At 44.2% G+C, this 13,932-nt stretch overlaps 1 protein-coding gene across 1 annotated transcript in view; it reads left to right on the top strand.

Annotated features, from left to right (window-relative positions):
• Positions 1–4,059, top strand: part of PRG3 (proteoglycan 3, pro eosinophil major basic protein 2) — a 46,699-nt gene extending 42,640 nt beyond the window's left edge. The window contains exon 5 of the mRNA XM_069629001.1: positions 2,536–4,059. Within this exon, the coding sequence (XP_069485102.1) occupies positions 2,536–2,651 (116 nt within the window). The 3' untranslated portion in view covers positions 2,652–4,059. The remainder of the gene's footprint in view (positions 1–2,535) is intronic.
• Positions 4,060–13,932: the final 9,873 nt, after the last annotated feature.

Here is a 13,932-nt window from a genome sequence, read left to right as displayed (position 1 = left end):
TCCATGATGCCTTAGAGCCTGTATTCTACTGTTTCCCTTGTGAATCCATGCTGCCTTGAACGCTCCAGTCCACTGTTTCCCTTATGAGTACATGCTGCCTTGCATCCTGTATTACAGTGGTTCCCTCGTGAATCATTGCTGCCCCAGACCCTGCATTAAACTGGTTCATTTTGTGAAATCATGATGCCTTGGATCCTGCATTCCACTCTTTTCCCTTGAGAATCCATGCTACATTAGATCATGATTTCCTTGGATTGGATTTCCCTTGTGAAACCTTGCTGATTTGCATCCTGCATTAATCTGGTTCCCATATGAATCCATGATGCATTGGAGCCTGTGGTCTACTGTTTCCCCTGTGAATCCATGCTGTCTTGAATGTTCCATTTCACTGTTTCCCTTATGAGTACAGGTTGCCTTGCATTATGTATTCCAGTGGCTCCCTTGTGAAACATTGCTGCCCTGGACCCTGCATTAAACGGGTTCATTTTGTGAAATCTTGATGCCTTGGATCCTGCATTCCACTCTTTTCCCTTGTAAATCCATGCTGCCTTAGATCATGATTTCCACTAGTTCCCTTGTTAATCCATGCTGCCTTGAATCCTGCATTAGACTGATTCCCCTTGTGAATCTGAGATGCCTTGGATCCTGTATTTCACCTCTGCCTTTAAGCTCGATGCTGCCCTGGATCCTGGATTCCACTTGTAAATGTATCCATGGTGCCTTGGATGCCACATTCCACTGGTTCTCCTTGTGAATCCATGCTGTCTCGGATCATGAATTCTATTTTCTCCCTTGTAAATCCATACCGCCTTATATCCTGCATTAAACTAGTTCCCCTTGTGAATCTGCCATGCTTTGGGTCCTGTATTCCACTCGTTCTCTCGTGAATTCATGCAGCTTTAGAACTTGCATTGATCTGTTTCCCCTGTAAATCCATTTTGCCTTGGATCCTGCATTCTAGTGGTTCCCTTGTGAATCCATGCTGCCTCCAACACTGCATGCCACTGTTTCCTTGTGAATCCATGCTGCCCCGGATCCTGAGTTAAAATGTTTCCCCATGTGAATCCATGATGTCGTGGATCCTCCATTCCACTCTTCCCCTTGTGAATCCATTGTGCCTTGGATCATGATTTACAGTGGTTTCTCTTGATTCCTACATTAAACTGGCTCCTATTTTGAATCTATGCTGCATTGAATCCTGCATTCCAGCGGTTTCCCTAGTGAATACCTGCTGCTGTGGTTCCTGCATTCATCTGGTTCTCCTGGTCAAAGCATTCTGCCTTGGCTCCTTCATTAAAGCAGCCCCTTATGAATCCATGTTGCCTTAGATCCGGCCCATCTCCTTGCTGCGGCCATTTCACAGCATTTTGTGCTGCATTTGTTTATAGGGGCCAAACCCCTCATGCCCCCGCACCACTCATCCATCGCCCACTACCCTTATAATCCATTTTATCTGTACCCCAACACGCCCCCCCAAAGAAATGCTGCAAAAAATGCAGCGAAATGTGGCAGTTTCACCAAATGCAGTGAAATGGCCACAGGGAGGTGGCTGGTTAATTAAACCCTGCATTCCAACAGCCCCCCTTGTGAATCCATGCTGCTGTGAATTATGCATTCCATGGTGAATCCATGCTGCCTTCGATCCTGCATTATACTGATTCTCCTTGTGAATCCATGCTGCCTTGGAGCCTGCATGTTAATGGTTGCCCTTGGGAATCCTCGCTGCCTTGAATCCTGCATTCCACGGGCTCCCCTTATGAATCCATGCTTCTGTGGCTCCTATGTTCATTTGGTTTCCCTTGTGAATCCCTGTTGCCTCATATGCAGCATTCCACTGTTTCCCCTTATGAATCCATGTAGCCTACGCATCCTGCATTCCACTGGTTTCAAGAAACTCCACAATCCTTGCCTTAAGCAATGACCCTCAAAAACAGCCCCACCACTGAGGTCAGATGTATGCCTATATGGAGCCTATGACATCATATTTGTACATTGTTCATACACTTGCTCAGTTGTCTTGTCTCTAACAATAATCTAGTTGTCCCAGGTTTTGGACAGTAGGAATTGCACACTATGGCAATTAATTTTACATTTAGACATATAGCAGTCTGCTTTGGACTCACACAATACTTTCATAAAGGCCAGCACCAGAGCATACCGCTGTCTCTTTAGCTTCTTTACCCAAATGTACATTGGATTCCCAGTTTTAGAAGAGCACTTAATATTTGAGTTCAGCTTTTTTCAAAATGATGCCAATTTTGGCAAGTACAGCATTTTGGACCCGGATAGGTTAAGTGATTTCCCAGGATTATGTAGGTGGCATAGGGAAGCCAGGATCAGGTTCAGCTGTCAGCAGACCTCATGGGCACTGGTTGAAGCAAGGCATTAGACAGCCTGTATTTTTCTCTGTGCCCCATGAGGTGCACCACCCCTTACACTTGTCAGAGGCTCCCACCAGATCTCCTTTACTTTGTCCCATGTTCTTCTCCAAGCTGCTGCTGCCCACTCTAATGACTCCTCTTCTCTCTGTTTCAGGCAATGGGCAGTGGAATGACCTTAGCTGTGACCAGAAACAACCTTTTATCTGCCAATACCGTATGACTGCCCTGGAGCTCCAGAAAGCGGCTGAACTGCCTGAGAACCATGCATAGAAGCATTTTCATCATTTGTACCCACAATGCGCATGCATACAGGTTTATCGCCATTCCGCCTTTAAGGACCTCCCTATACCTCGGTGCTTCTGCATGAGCCCTCATCTCCTCAATTCTTAAAGAGCCATCCTTCACCCAGTGAAAATGCAGAACACCATACAGCTGCCCACTCATTAACGGGGAATCCTACACCTGATGCCTCTGCATTGGATTTCACTACCAACCAGAAGTTCACCCTACACTCTAAGTGCATGCACGGAGGTTTAGTGCCACACAGCTTTTGAAGGGTCTTCCTAAATCTTGTTTCTCCTTCATATAAACTCTTTGCTTTACACCCTTCCAAGGTCACCTTGTTCCTGAAGCGCCTGCATTGGAGCTCTTTGCAATGCAGCCTTCGAGGACCGTCCTCCACACTATGTGCATCCATAGTGCCTCATTCACACCCGGTCCTCAAAGGCCACCGTACACCAGATGCACAACTTCACTGTCACGCAGATTTTAAGGGACTTCCTACTGTAAATGTTGATGCTTATGCATGAGATCTCACTGCCGCCCAGCCTTCTGTGATCTTCCTACAGCTCCGCGAAACCGCCAAATTAGCACAGGTGAACTATACCAGACCAGTTTACATTCCCTTAAGGCTCATGCATGGAAGCATGCTGCTTTCAAGCCCATGGGATACCCTACTCTGAAGCTCATGTGTATACACTCATTGCTGCAACCCCTGGGCGCTTCTTCTGCATCTCATGCTCATGCTTAGAAGGTCACCACTGCCAAGCCTTTGAAATCTTCCTACACCCTAGTGCTCATAAATGGAAGCTCACCATCACCCTGTCTTTGAGGGCTTCCTTGCAACTTTAAGCTCATGCAAAGAACCTCAGCACATACACATTTGAGGTTATCCCTTCATGCTTATGCGTAGGACCAGATGACCACTCAGACAATGGGGACTTCCCACACTCGTATTTGAATGCGTAGGAGCTTATTGCTGCCAAGGTTTTAAGGGTCTCCCTACACATTGATGCTCATGCATAGAACAGCAACACAGCCCTCCCTTAAAGGGACTGCTGGCATTTTTAAGGTTATGTCTAGAAGCTCACCGTCGCACAGCCATTGTAGTCTCCCTATATGTTGCTGTTCTTTCGTAGGAGCTCAATGCTTTGTAGACTTTCAAGGTCTGGTTGCATCCTGTTACAGACCCTGGCAGCCTGCCACCATTTTAAGAGGAAGCAGCCAGTTAAACGAGAAAGGTTGCCTCCCCCCCCCAAACAGGTCCTTTCCATAAACTAAGCATGTGTCAAACCCTCAGCCTGTGTCTGCATTGATGGGCTAATATCTAGAGTAGGTGTCATTACCTACAAGCCTGGTCTTCTATTGCTTGAATGCTTAATAAAATATTCGTATTACATGCCTCGGAGTTTGTGATTTCCTCTGAAAGCCCAAGGAGAACCAATGGCAAAGGCCTTCATTGTGTTGCCCGTGGTGTAGGGGATCAGCTCTTAGTGTCCCTGTGCGTGAAGCACCCAAGGGGCCCCATGGGCAATGGCTGAGGGGATGCCCTTTGACAGTGGAGCTAGAGATCTTTCCTTGGGGGTGGGGCTCCAGTTGGGCTCATGAATGGGGAAGTCGAGCTGCACCCATTGGCAATGGCCTTGATATGCCGCTACGGGGAGATGCTTGAAGAACGTCCATGGATGAGGAGCTTAGGGTGCAACTCTAGAAGACGGGCCTAACGTGGCTGCATGACAGGTGCTCTGAATAAACAAGGAACCCGTGGTCTGGCAGAATTCCAGGCATTAGGGCACTCAAAGCAAGGCTTGCAGACCTGCATGCCAAGGTTATGGTACTGTCTCAGAACAATATTAAACAATTAAGGGTAATAATGTAACCATTGTATCTTTATAAACACACCGGCGCATGAATTCACAGGAATACATTTATCTTTGTAGTCAAAATGTGCACACAAAAATTCCTGCACAAATATTTATCCAGATATTCATATACAAATAATTTCTTGAAAGTATACTAAATATCACTTCAAGCCATTATCTGTCAACTCCAATCGTCAGACACCAGATCAGCAAATGAAGACCAGCAAGTAACTACACTGGATCAGAAGCATGAAGATGTACTGAACAATCGATAGTGTGAGTGTGACATGTTTCAGAACTAAGAGTTCACCAGACACTAAAATGTTCAAACTAAAATGAACATAAAACTGTGTAACCCAACCTAAATAATACCATACGATTCACCAAGCTCACTAGAAAAAAAAGTAGTTGAATCCAACTGCACTAAAACTCCAAATCTCTGAATTTAATAATCTGAATTTATATATGAGGAATCTCGTAGAACTATTAATATATACATACCACACAGTTACAATATCAGTAGACCTCATCAATACAAGGCATAAATCATGGATATGAAAAGGCCACACAAAAGAAGAAATGAGTATCCCAAAAAATAAAAAGGAAGCAGAAAAAACGAAAGCTGGGAGAATGCCACACAACAAGGTTATCAGAAACAAACCCACAAAGTTATAGCCCAATATTAGTGTATACTTATTATACAGACATAATATGCTTAAGAATCATCAATACCAACAGTAATACATGAACATTACAAAACAATTCACAATACAAAATATAGAGAAAAGCAAAAAAGGGAAATTGAACAAGGCAAGCAACAATATCAGCAATAAAGCAATGATCCAACATATAAAGAAACAGACTAACATACCAAAAAGGGTGGTCTACAAAGATACATAAGGAAGAACAGTAACTGTGCAGATAATCAAACTCATAAGGAAGTGGCACACAATAACAGAGCCGCTCTGAGTATGTGAAAAACCTCACGCAAATGGAACAGGTCAAAAACAAAAGCATAAAACATACTGTGCATGATGTCACCACTCTTCCGAAAAGCTTGATGATGTTAATGGGCAATACAAGTAAATCAAATTAAACGCACATGCAAATATGCAACATAGTGTGCAGGAGGCCATCACACTTTCAAAAAAAGAGGGAAGAAAGAGAAAGAATTATTAAAAAGGAAAGCATTGACAAAAAATGAATAAGGAAAAACGTAGCTGTGAATTACACGAGATACATAATGAAATCACAATAAAGTTAAAATTATCTAAAGAATATGTACAAATCCTAGGAAAAACCAATCAAGCTACATTGGATTTTACACATCAAATTCAAGTCGTCATTTAAAGCAAAATAAAGCAGACCAGAAATTTTCTTTAAAAGGCGACATGATGTATTGTCTCCAGGAGAAGATGACATAACACGGCCAACAATTTGGAACTTAAGCTGAGCCAGAGTATGTCCTTTTTCCAAAAAAGCATCTAGTTACAGAGGATCCAAGATGTGTAATATGTATTGAATACTGGTGTTCAGTCCAATGAATTGGCACCTTGTAAGATGTTTAACCAATTTAGCAAAGACCACATATGGGATGACATAAACAAAACACATACTATTGAAATTGGCAACGTGTTTCCACTTAACAACCTATCGACCATAGGCCCCTGAAAGTAACCCTCACATTTGTGGGTCACTGTTTTAAAAGTCCTGTGACCGCTTATGGGGGTCTGAACCAGCACCTTTTCACCCGTACGCTGCTCCTCATGGCCTACCCCTCTCCTCTTGCATGAAGCAGTTTTCTTATGTATATTAGGTATGCCAAACAGCTCCCTAAATAATATTGTTGCAGTTTTGCCAACTCACAAACGGGACAGTGTCAATTTGTTGTGTCAATGGCGTGGGTTGTCTTTGAAATTAATGCTGAAAATCCCGAATGTTACGTAAGTTGCTGCTTCGTTGAATTGGGCAAATAGGAGACTATCTGACTAAAGAATAGACCAATTAGATTTAATGATACGTGCAAGCTGTCTGCTTTGCATGGAGGATCAACTGATAAAAGTTAAGGATGCAGATGGTCGAGATAAAATGGTCGAGATAAGATTAGATTTAGTCAACATCTGGACTAAGATATCAAGGTATTCCCTAGTTAAAACTGGTTTGAGGGTGGAAGTTCCTGAACATATTGGCGGAGTTCACCAAAATCCTGATTGGCCCTAAAACATTCCTTAGATGTTGGAGATGTATGGACGATGGGGTCTACTGAGGGGAAGCGAGGGTGGTCCCCTTTAACCATTGGATTCTGGCTTGTGTCATAAAACCCAGCCAACCAATAGGTCAACTGGTCTGCAGAAAAATCTTAGTACGAGTCACTGAAAAAGGATACGATTTTGATGAGAAATAGCTGGGTTTGGAGAAATGAAGGTGGCACAAGGAGGGGGTAACAAGCCCTCGAGTACTCCAGGCTCCACATCACCAGAAGTTGTTTTAGCAAAGAGAATAGATTGTGTTCTAGAGCAAGCTTGGAAGAACTTGGTCTGAGATATGGAGAGTTGAACTCTGAAGGCCTCCCATGTCATTAATGGAAAGGGACTCCTATATAGAGTGGGTGTAAACCCATGAGGGTACAGCATTAATCATTACCAGCTCCTAGTCCTGAAACAAATATGGAAGGCAGTAATGGAATTGGCCCATTCCAACCTGACTAGAGAAGATACAGAAAATCATTCTCAGCCGATTCTACTGGCCCTGGTACATTCCCAAGTCGACCTGTTTTGTGTGACATGTCCCACTTGCCAGAAGACTTTACCAGATGATATACCAAGGGCCCCCCTCCAGCCACTGCCTAGCATCAAGGTCCAGCTCTACAGAATAGGTATGGACATCATGGGGCCACTGGAACCCTCCAGTAGCGGAAACAAGTAAACACTAGTTATACTGGACTATGCCCCCTTTATTAGAAATAACACTTTAAAGGCAATCCTCAATGTGCTCATACCATTCTTCACCTGAGTCGGCTTCCTGACCGAGATACTCACTGATCAAGACAGCAGTTTCATGTCTAGGCTAAAGTATGAGATGAAAAACCTCATAAAATGAAAAGCCTGAGAACATCGGTGTATCATCCTCAGACAAACAGACTAGGACTTGTTTTGATTTTAGGAGAATTTCTATTCAAAGAATACGATTAAAATGTATTTTGCCCTGGGCAACCCACCTACCCTTACGAAACAACATTCTTCAATTTTTGGAGGCCTTTGGGATGGCTCCCAGGTTATGTGTGATGCTTCAGGCTTGACTTGATATAATACTATACAAATCCAACAGAGCCAGAGCGCACCCACTAGCGTTTCTACCCCAACTCTCTCATACTCACATCCTAAGGAAGTTAGTGGCTGAAGATGGGAAGAACTGGAATGATTGAATCCCATTTGTTCTCTTTGCACTGAGAAAGACACCCCAATTATCTACTGGATTCTTTCCCTTTGAGCTGTTGTATGCAAGACCCTAGAGATATTCTGGAGATCATGACGTAAGAGTGGGAAGGACCTGATAGTCAACAGACCAGCAGCAATCCCATGGTACCAAAAACCACAGAATGCATGGTGAAGGTGCAAAATCTTGTCAAAGATTGAATTGAAAGAGATGGCTACATCGCCACTGTAGTGGCATTCCTGAGTGTGATTTTTAAATGTGTGACCGTGGACGTAATGCAGCATCCTAAAAGAAAGGCAGAATATGCCCCAATAGCAGTTGTGCTAACCTCAAAATCTCACCTGAAAACTATAAAACCTGGCTACTTAACTCCACCTGAAAAAAATGATAAATACCTTGCCAAGCAACCAGAAAATCAAGTGTAAATAATACCACCACACTTGTAGAGTTCAACAACCCCAAAAGATGGATCCTTTGTTTTTTGCTAAACAGAATTTGAGAACGGAGGATAGCTAAACAGAATTTGAGAACGGAGGATAGCACAGGGGCAATGCGCTGGTCTTGGAAGCAAGACCACGCAGAGCAGCAGAGGTTTGAATCCTAGATCTGCGCTTAGAAGCCTAACTCAGGTATGTTATTAGATGCATTATAAAAAAACAATTAAATAAATAAATACATTTCAATGCCGGTAAACCATTTTTCAAAAGGATTTTCAGCTCTCATTAAACCCCAAACATCTGGAACTTGCCTGGAGAGAAGTTGACAATTAATGTGCAACATTTAGAGACATTGTGCCTCATTGCGGTTCTGGTGGTTACTCTGCTGCTGGTACCAGCGGGTTGTCACCGGACCCATAAATATTTACTGCCACCTGACTTCCCGGTGCCACCAGCTCATTATGAGTCCGGTGGCCGGGAAGTCAGGCGCCAGTATATTTGTTAATCCCCATTCCCATAGAGTCCACGAGGACTCTATGGGGGTGGGGACATGGAAGCACCAGCACCGTTGCTAACAGTGCTGGTGCTTCTGTGAAGGGTTTGCCTACCATGACCGCTGCACCTGGCTGGGTCAGACCTGTCGGGCACAGCGGCTATGGCAGGCAAACATGTAGTTTGCCAGTCTGGAAACAAGGGTGCTGGTGAGTTTACCAGCACCTTTGTTTCCAGAGCGGCCCATTGTTACTCATTTAGTAAATTCAAATCATAAAGTGCATATTTTCCCACAAGTCCTATATCATCAAATAAACCTATGGCAGCTGCAGTCGGAAAAAAATAATAAAAGAAGTTCTTGAGGCATTTTATGGGGATGGTAAACCGTTGTGGGAGGCTGCATTCGTTTTAGGCTGGACACTTCTGGGAGTTGACCTGCGTAATACAGCTTTTTCTACCGTTCTCAACCTGGGCTGCTGCTACCTTGTCCAGTAAATAGAGGGCAGCAGAGAAATCTTAGGTTCAGCAGGGTGTGGATTGTTCTCACCAGCTTAAATGGGCTGTACGTACTACTATGACTCTTTTCGTGAACTGAGTGCCGCTTTCTTGTACTATTTATTTATTTGGGTGTGGTGGAGTTGTAAAAGAGGACGAGATGTCCACTGATGGGCCCATAGGTCAGTGCTCACCCTCTAGTACTTGTAAGACAAGATAGCTGCACCATGTGAGGGATGGGGGTGCAGGATTCACTTACTCCAACACGACTCAATAATGAGGACTCAGTAGTTTGGCAAAGGGAAGCCCGTTTAATGACAAGTACATCGAACAGGGAAGCAGTTGGGAATCAGCATCTTTGCAATCACCTGTCTCGCTCCGACTTCCACAAGCTTCAGTTGAACAGCAACCTTTATGCATAAAACACGTCATCATTGACGTCTAATTCTACAGAAAACTCGACATGCAATATAATTGGTTAGGAAAGGTAACTTAAGTATAGGTGCTATATCTATATATGATAATAGAGCAAGCGGATTGGATAATTCTTATCGGGTGGGCATCTACGCCTGTCCCTCTACATCACACGTGATAGACGTCACTACAAGTACGACGTCTTATTGGTTCTACGATATATAGGACCCTAGATAACTTGGTCCATTGTGATTGGGCAGGTTTCACCCCTAGACATCCATTTCCACTTTTAATTAGCAGCATGCAGAATGGACACCCAGGTGCCTCTAGTCCCAAGTTTCACCCTGCCTCCCTTCCATCAATCAGTATCTTTGGGCTATGTGTCAATTAGTTGGCTGGGCATGGCATCGAAACTGTAGCCTCTTATCTGGAGAAGTTATGGCACCCTTGGATCTGGGTGACATCAGACGTTGGTAATTCTTTGCGCCTGTCTTGGTCATATGTCTGTTCACCGTGAATCTGCTTCAGTTTCCAGCATTTAGTGTATTTAATTCTGTTTTCGGCCTCGCCACCTGCATGGGCCTCCCTTATCTTGACCTTCACGGGGCAGGCTGGTATGCTCTGAAGTTTCGATTCCTGTTAGCTGACGCTCTCCTCCCTTTCTCTGATTGACCTCGATTTCAAAGGCATGAGCTGCTCTTTGTTGAATTTCGATTCCGCTCCTTCTCCTGGCTTTGGCTGGGATATGAAACCAGGTCTGTTCGGCCTCTGGCCGCCTGGGCATACTTCTACTTTTACAAAATGGAGTCTCACTTGTATAGCGTGCCTTATTGAGGTAGATATAGTTGGCGCTTGCCGCTCTAATCTTCTACCAAGCATTGCAAGCAGTATAGTTTTCTTAGCTTCTTGCGTTTCCAACCTATTTACACGCGTTTAACTGGTTGGTAACTTCCATCTTGTCTCGTAGCAACGTTTCCTCACGTTTTAACATCGTCTCTTTCCTGTGTCCATTACAACTATTTTCATAGTGTCTAGCACTGGCGTGTTATCTTCGATAGCTGCTTTTGTTCATTCTCGAGTCTGTTCAGGCCCTTTTGTCATTTCCACTGGCCTTCCATTACAGCTCTTTGGGTCTCTTCATGGACCGTCTGTAGGTATTCTTCATTTACTCTCAGCGGCTGGTACGGCTGTCTGATAGGGTACCGTGCTGCCCAGAGCTGTCTGGTTACGGGTGCTTCAACAGGTATAGAGCGCTTCAACAGGTATGGATCTTCTGATGTACACTGGGCAGAGTCCCAGTGCAGCTCTTTGTTGGTTCATCTGCTCCTCATACATCACATACCTTGGCGAGTCCGTTCCTGGTACCTCGAAAGGAGGGGCAGGGGTTCAGGCCATGTCTGGGACCTCCTCTACACTGCCCCCTCTGGTCGGTTCATCAACCACTTCTGCGATCTCTTTTGAATTTATTTCCTTTTATTCTTCTGTGTTATGTTCATCGTCTTCAGGATTTGTACATGATGGTGTGAATGTGTGAGTCTTTGGAGTCCATATTTTTATCACCCCTTTCAAACTCCCTACTGTTTTTACATGTTCGTCTTTGTTCCATGTCATTAGCTGACATTGTCCATTGGGACTGCAGTAGATCCATTTTCCTTCATACCTTCTTTGTTTCTTAGGATATGTGAACTTTGTTTCTTCTGGAGCAAATTTGCTGGCCTTCACAAAGTCTCTTATTTCTTCATCAGTCAGGTCTCTGGGTTTCCATCCTAGTTCGACATCAACCATTATTTTCATCCCTATGGCTTTCTTTGCAGTTTTCTGGCACTGTATAATGATTATCTCGATAACACAGAATCCTAGCAGTACCATTGCTAGTAGGGCTCCCAGAAATTTGAATATATATGCCATCCATTGCGGGACCCATGAGAACAGGGCTCCAAACCAGGTGTCATCGTCCACTTCATCACTTTCATCGATCATCTGGTTTTTCAAGTTTGTCAACATACTTATGGCATCTGTTAGGGTTCCGTTTTCTTCATCGTGCGATGGTACAAATGTGCAACCTGATTTTCCGATTTTTGCACAAACACCTCCATCCATTGCTGTGATCATGTCAAGCACATATCTGTTCTGGAGGGTCATCAGTCGGATTGCTCTTAGTTCTTCTTTCATCGTGTTAAATCGTTCTATAGTGGTATTGATGGTCTGCAATAACTCCCATCTGGTTATCTGCAACCATTTCTTATTTACACCAACTTGGATGTGGGGCAGGAGTAGTGTTGTGAATACTGTTGAGGTGAGGCTAAACAGTCTGTGCTCGTATGGGATTGCATGGAATGCTTCTGATTTGGTAGAAAAGTAATTTTCTCTCTTCATTCTGGATACCAGTTCCACAGATCTCCTTCTCCTTAGATGAGCATCTGCTTTCAGGAAACTGTCCAACTTCAGGTCATTCTTAGGGATTACTAGCGCGGGAACGTGGACGTTCATCAGTGTGCATATGCCTCCCGAGTTTTCGGGCATGCCTTGGATCCACACGCCCAGTAATGGTCTATAATAACTGCGGTTCCTTGTGTCATTCCTGGGGCTTCAAAGATTCGTCTGCAGTTTACATTCTCTCCCATCTTCCTTGTGCCATTGTTTCTGAAGCATAGTTTCGGGCTCTCCAGTGGCACTATCTGCAGGGGTCCCCCGCTATCTTCAACCCATCTTAGTAACTTTACTAGCTTTGGCCACAGGGGTTTGCACAGTTTTTGAGATTTTTCTATTGCTTCCTTGCAGGCTCCAAGGACCATCCAAGCTCGGCAGATCACTGCTCCTTCTTCCCATCCATTTGGGGAAACCACTGTTCCCCAGATCTGTATTTGGTCTCTGTTCTTCCAGATTTGTGCCTCTTCTGCAGTTCTTCCTTGAATGTTCAGTCTCTGGTTTATTACCCATCGTGCTCCTGATCCTTTGATGTCAGGATTCTCGTATCTGATCATGTGATTCCTGGTGTGCGCCCTGTTTCTTGTTTTAATGTCCTGGATGTAGCCATCTTCATCTTGGTAGTCCTTTTCGGTGGCCCATATCAGTGAAGCGTCTCTTCCCATAAATTGTCCTCTGGTGTTGCACATTGCTATGTGTGACATACAGTGTGCTATGGGGACATAAATTTCTACAGCCATGAAGATCTTGGATTTTCCCATGCTGTACGGTAGGAACATGCAGACGAAGCATTCTCCTTCTGATTACTTCGTCCTACTTCCTTCATATGTTGATACCATATGTTGTTTCCGAGATGGGCTGTGCTGTCCAGGTAATCATTGAGTTCATTGTTGTCTTCATGTGGGTTTCTCTTGATCCCCAATGTCCTTTTGTAGTTAGCTATAACCATGTCTCTAAATGCGTCTAGATGACTCTTACTTGCTGGAGGATTCTTGGGCATGCTTGTTAGCGGAGCGGGTTTCATTACCTGTATCGCTGTGGTAGGAGAAGGTTTTGCGTTTCTTTGCCTTTCCTTTTGTAATTTTTTGTAGATGTTCTCTAACCGCCGTTGGCTCACCAACTCCCCAATGCGTGGCTGTGTCGTAGGTCTGGTGCTTGTTCCTTGCGTCTGAGCTGGCGTGCTTACTGTTATAGTCTCTGTAGTTCTAGTTTTCAGTTCCTCGTGTAGTTTCTTAGCTCTGACTATGAACGGTAACAGATGGACCATTAGCATTTGTGTTTTCTCTGTGAGTTCCTTTGTGGCTACATCTGTTCTTTTGAGGGATTTTTCTATGCCATCTCCCTTTGGTTTCTCACCTGGCTCCTCTTGGTTACTTCCACTATTTTCTGGAGCTGTTCGTTCTGTAGGCAGTTTCCCTTTCTCTGTTGCCCTTGTTTGAGGTCATGTTGCCATTGACACTTGCCCTTGTTTGTGTGTGTTCGGTGTGCGTGTGTGTGTGCTGTGGTCAGTGCTACATTTTCATTCACTCCGTGCTGACCCTGTCTCCAACCTTTTTCTTCATTCATTACCTTAAGTGTGTATGAATCACTGCTTATTACATTTAGTTTTATCTCGTTTGTTTTACCATCTTTTTTCTGGGGACTGGGATCACTATAGAGGGTCTGGGTGCTTTTGTAGGCCCCAGACATTCGTTATCTGGTGGATGCACT

This window comes from Ambystoma mexicanum, chromosome 12 (genome assembly GCF_040938575.1).
Source record: "Ambystoma mexicanum isolate Mex_15411 chromosome 12, UKY_AmexF1_1, whole genome shotgun sequence".
Taxonomy (NCBI): Eukaryota; Metazoa; Chordata; class Amphibia; order Caudata; family Ambystomatidae; genus Ambystoma; species Ambystoma mexicanum.
Note: the sequence above shows the minus strand (reverse complement) of the source record. Positions and strands in the feature narration are given on the sequence as shown.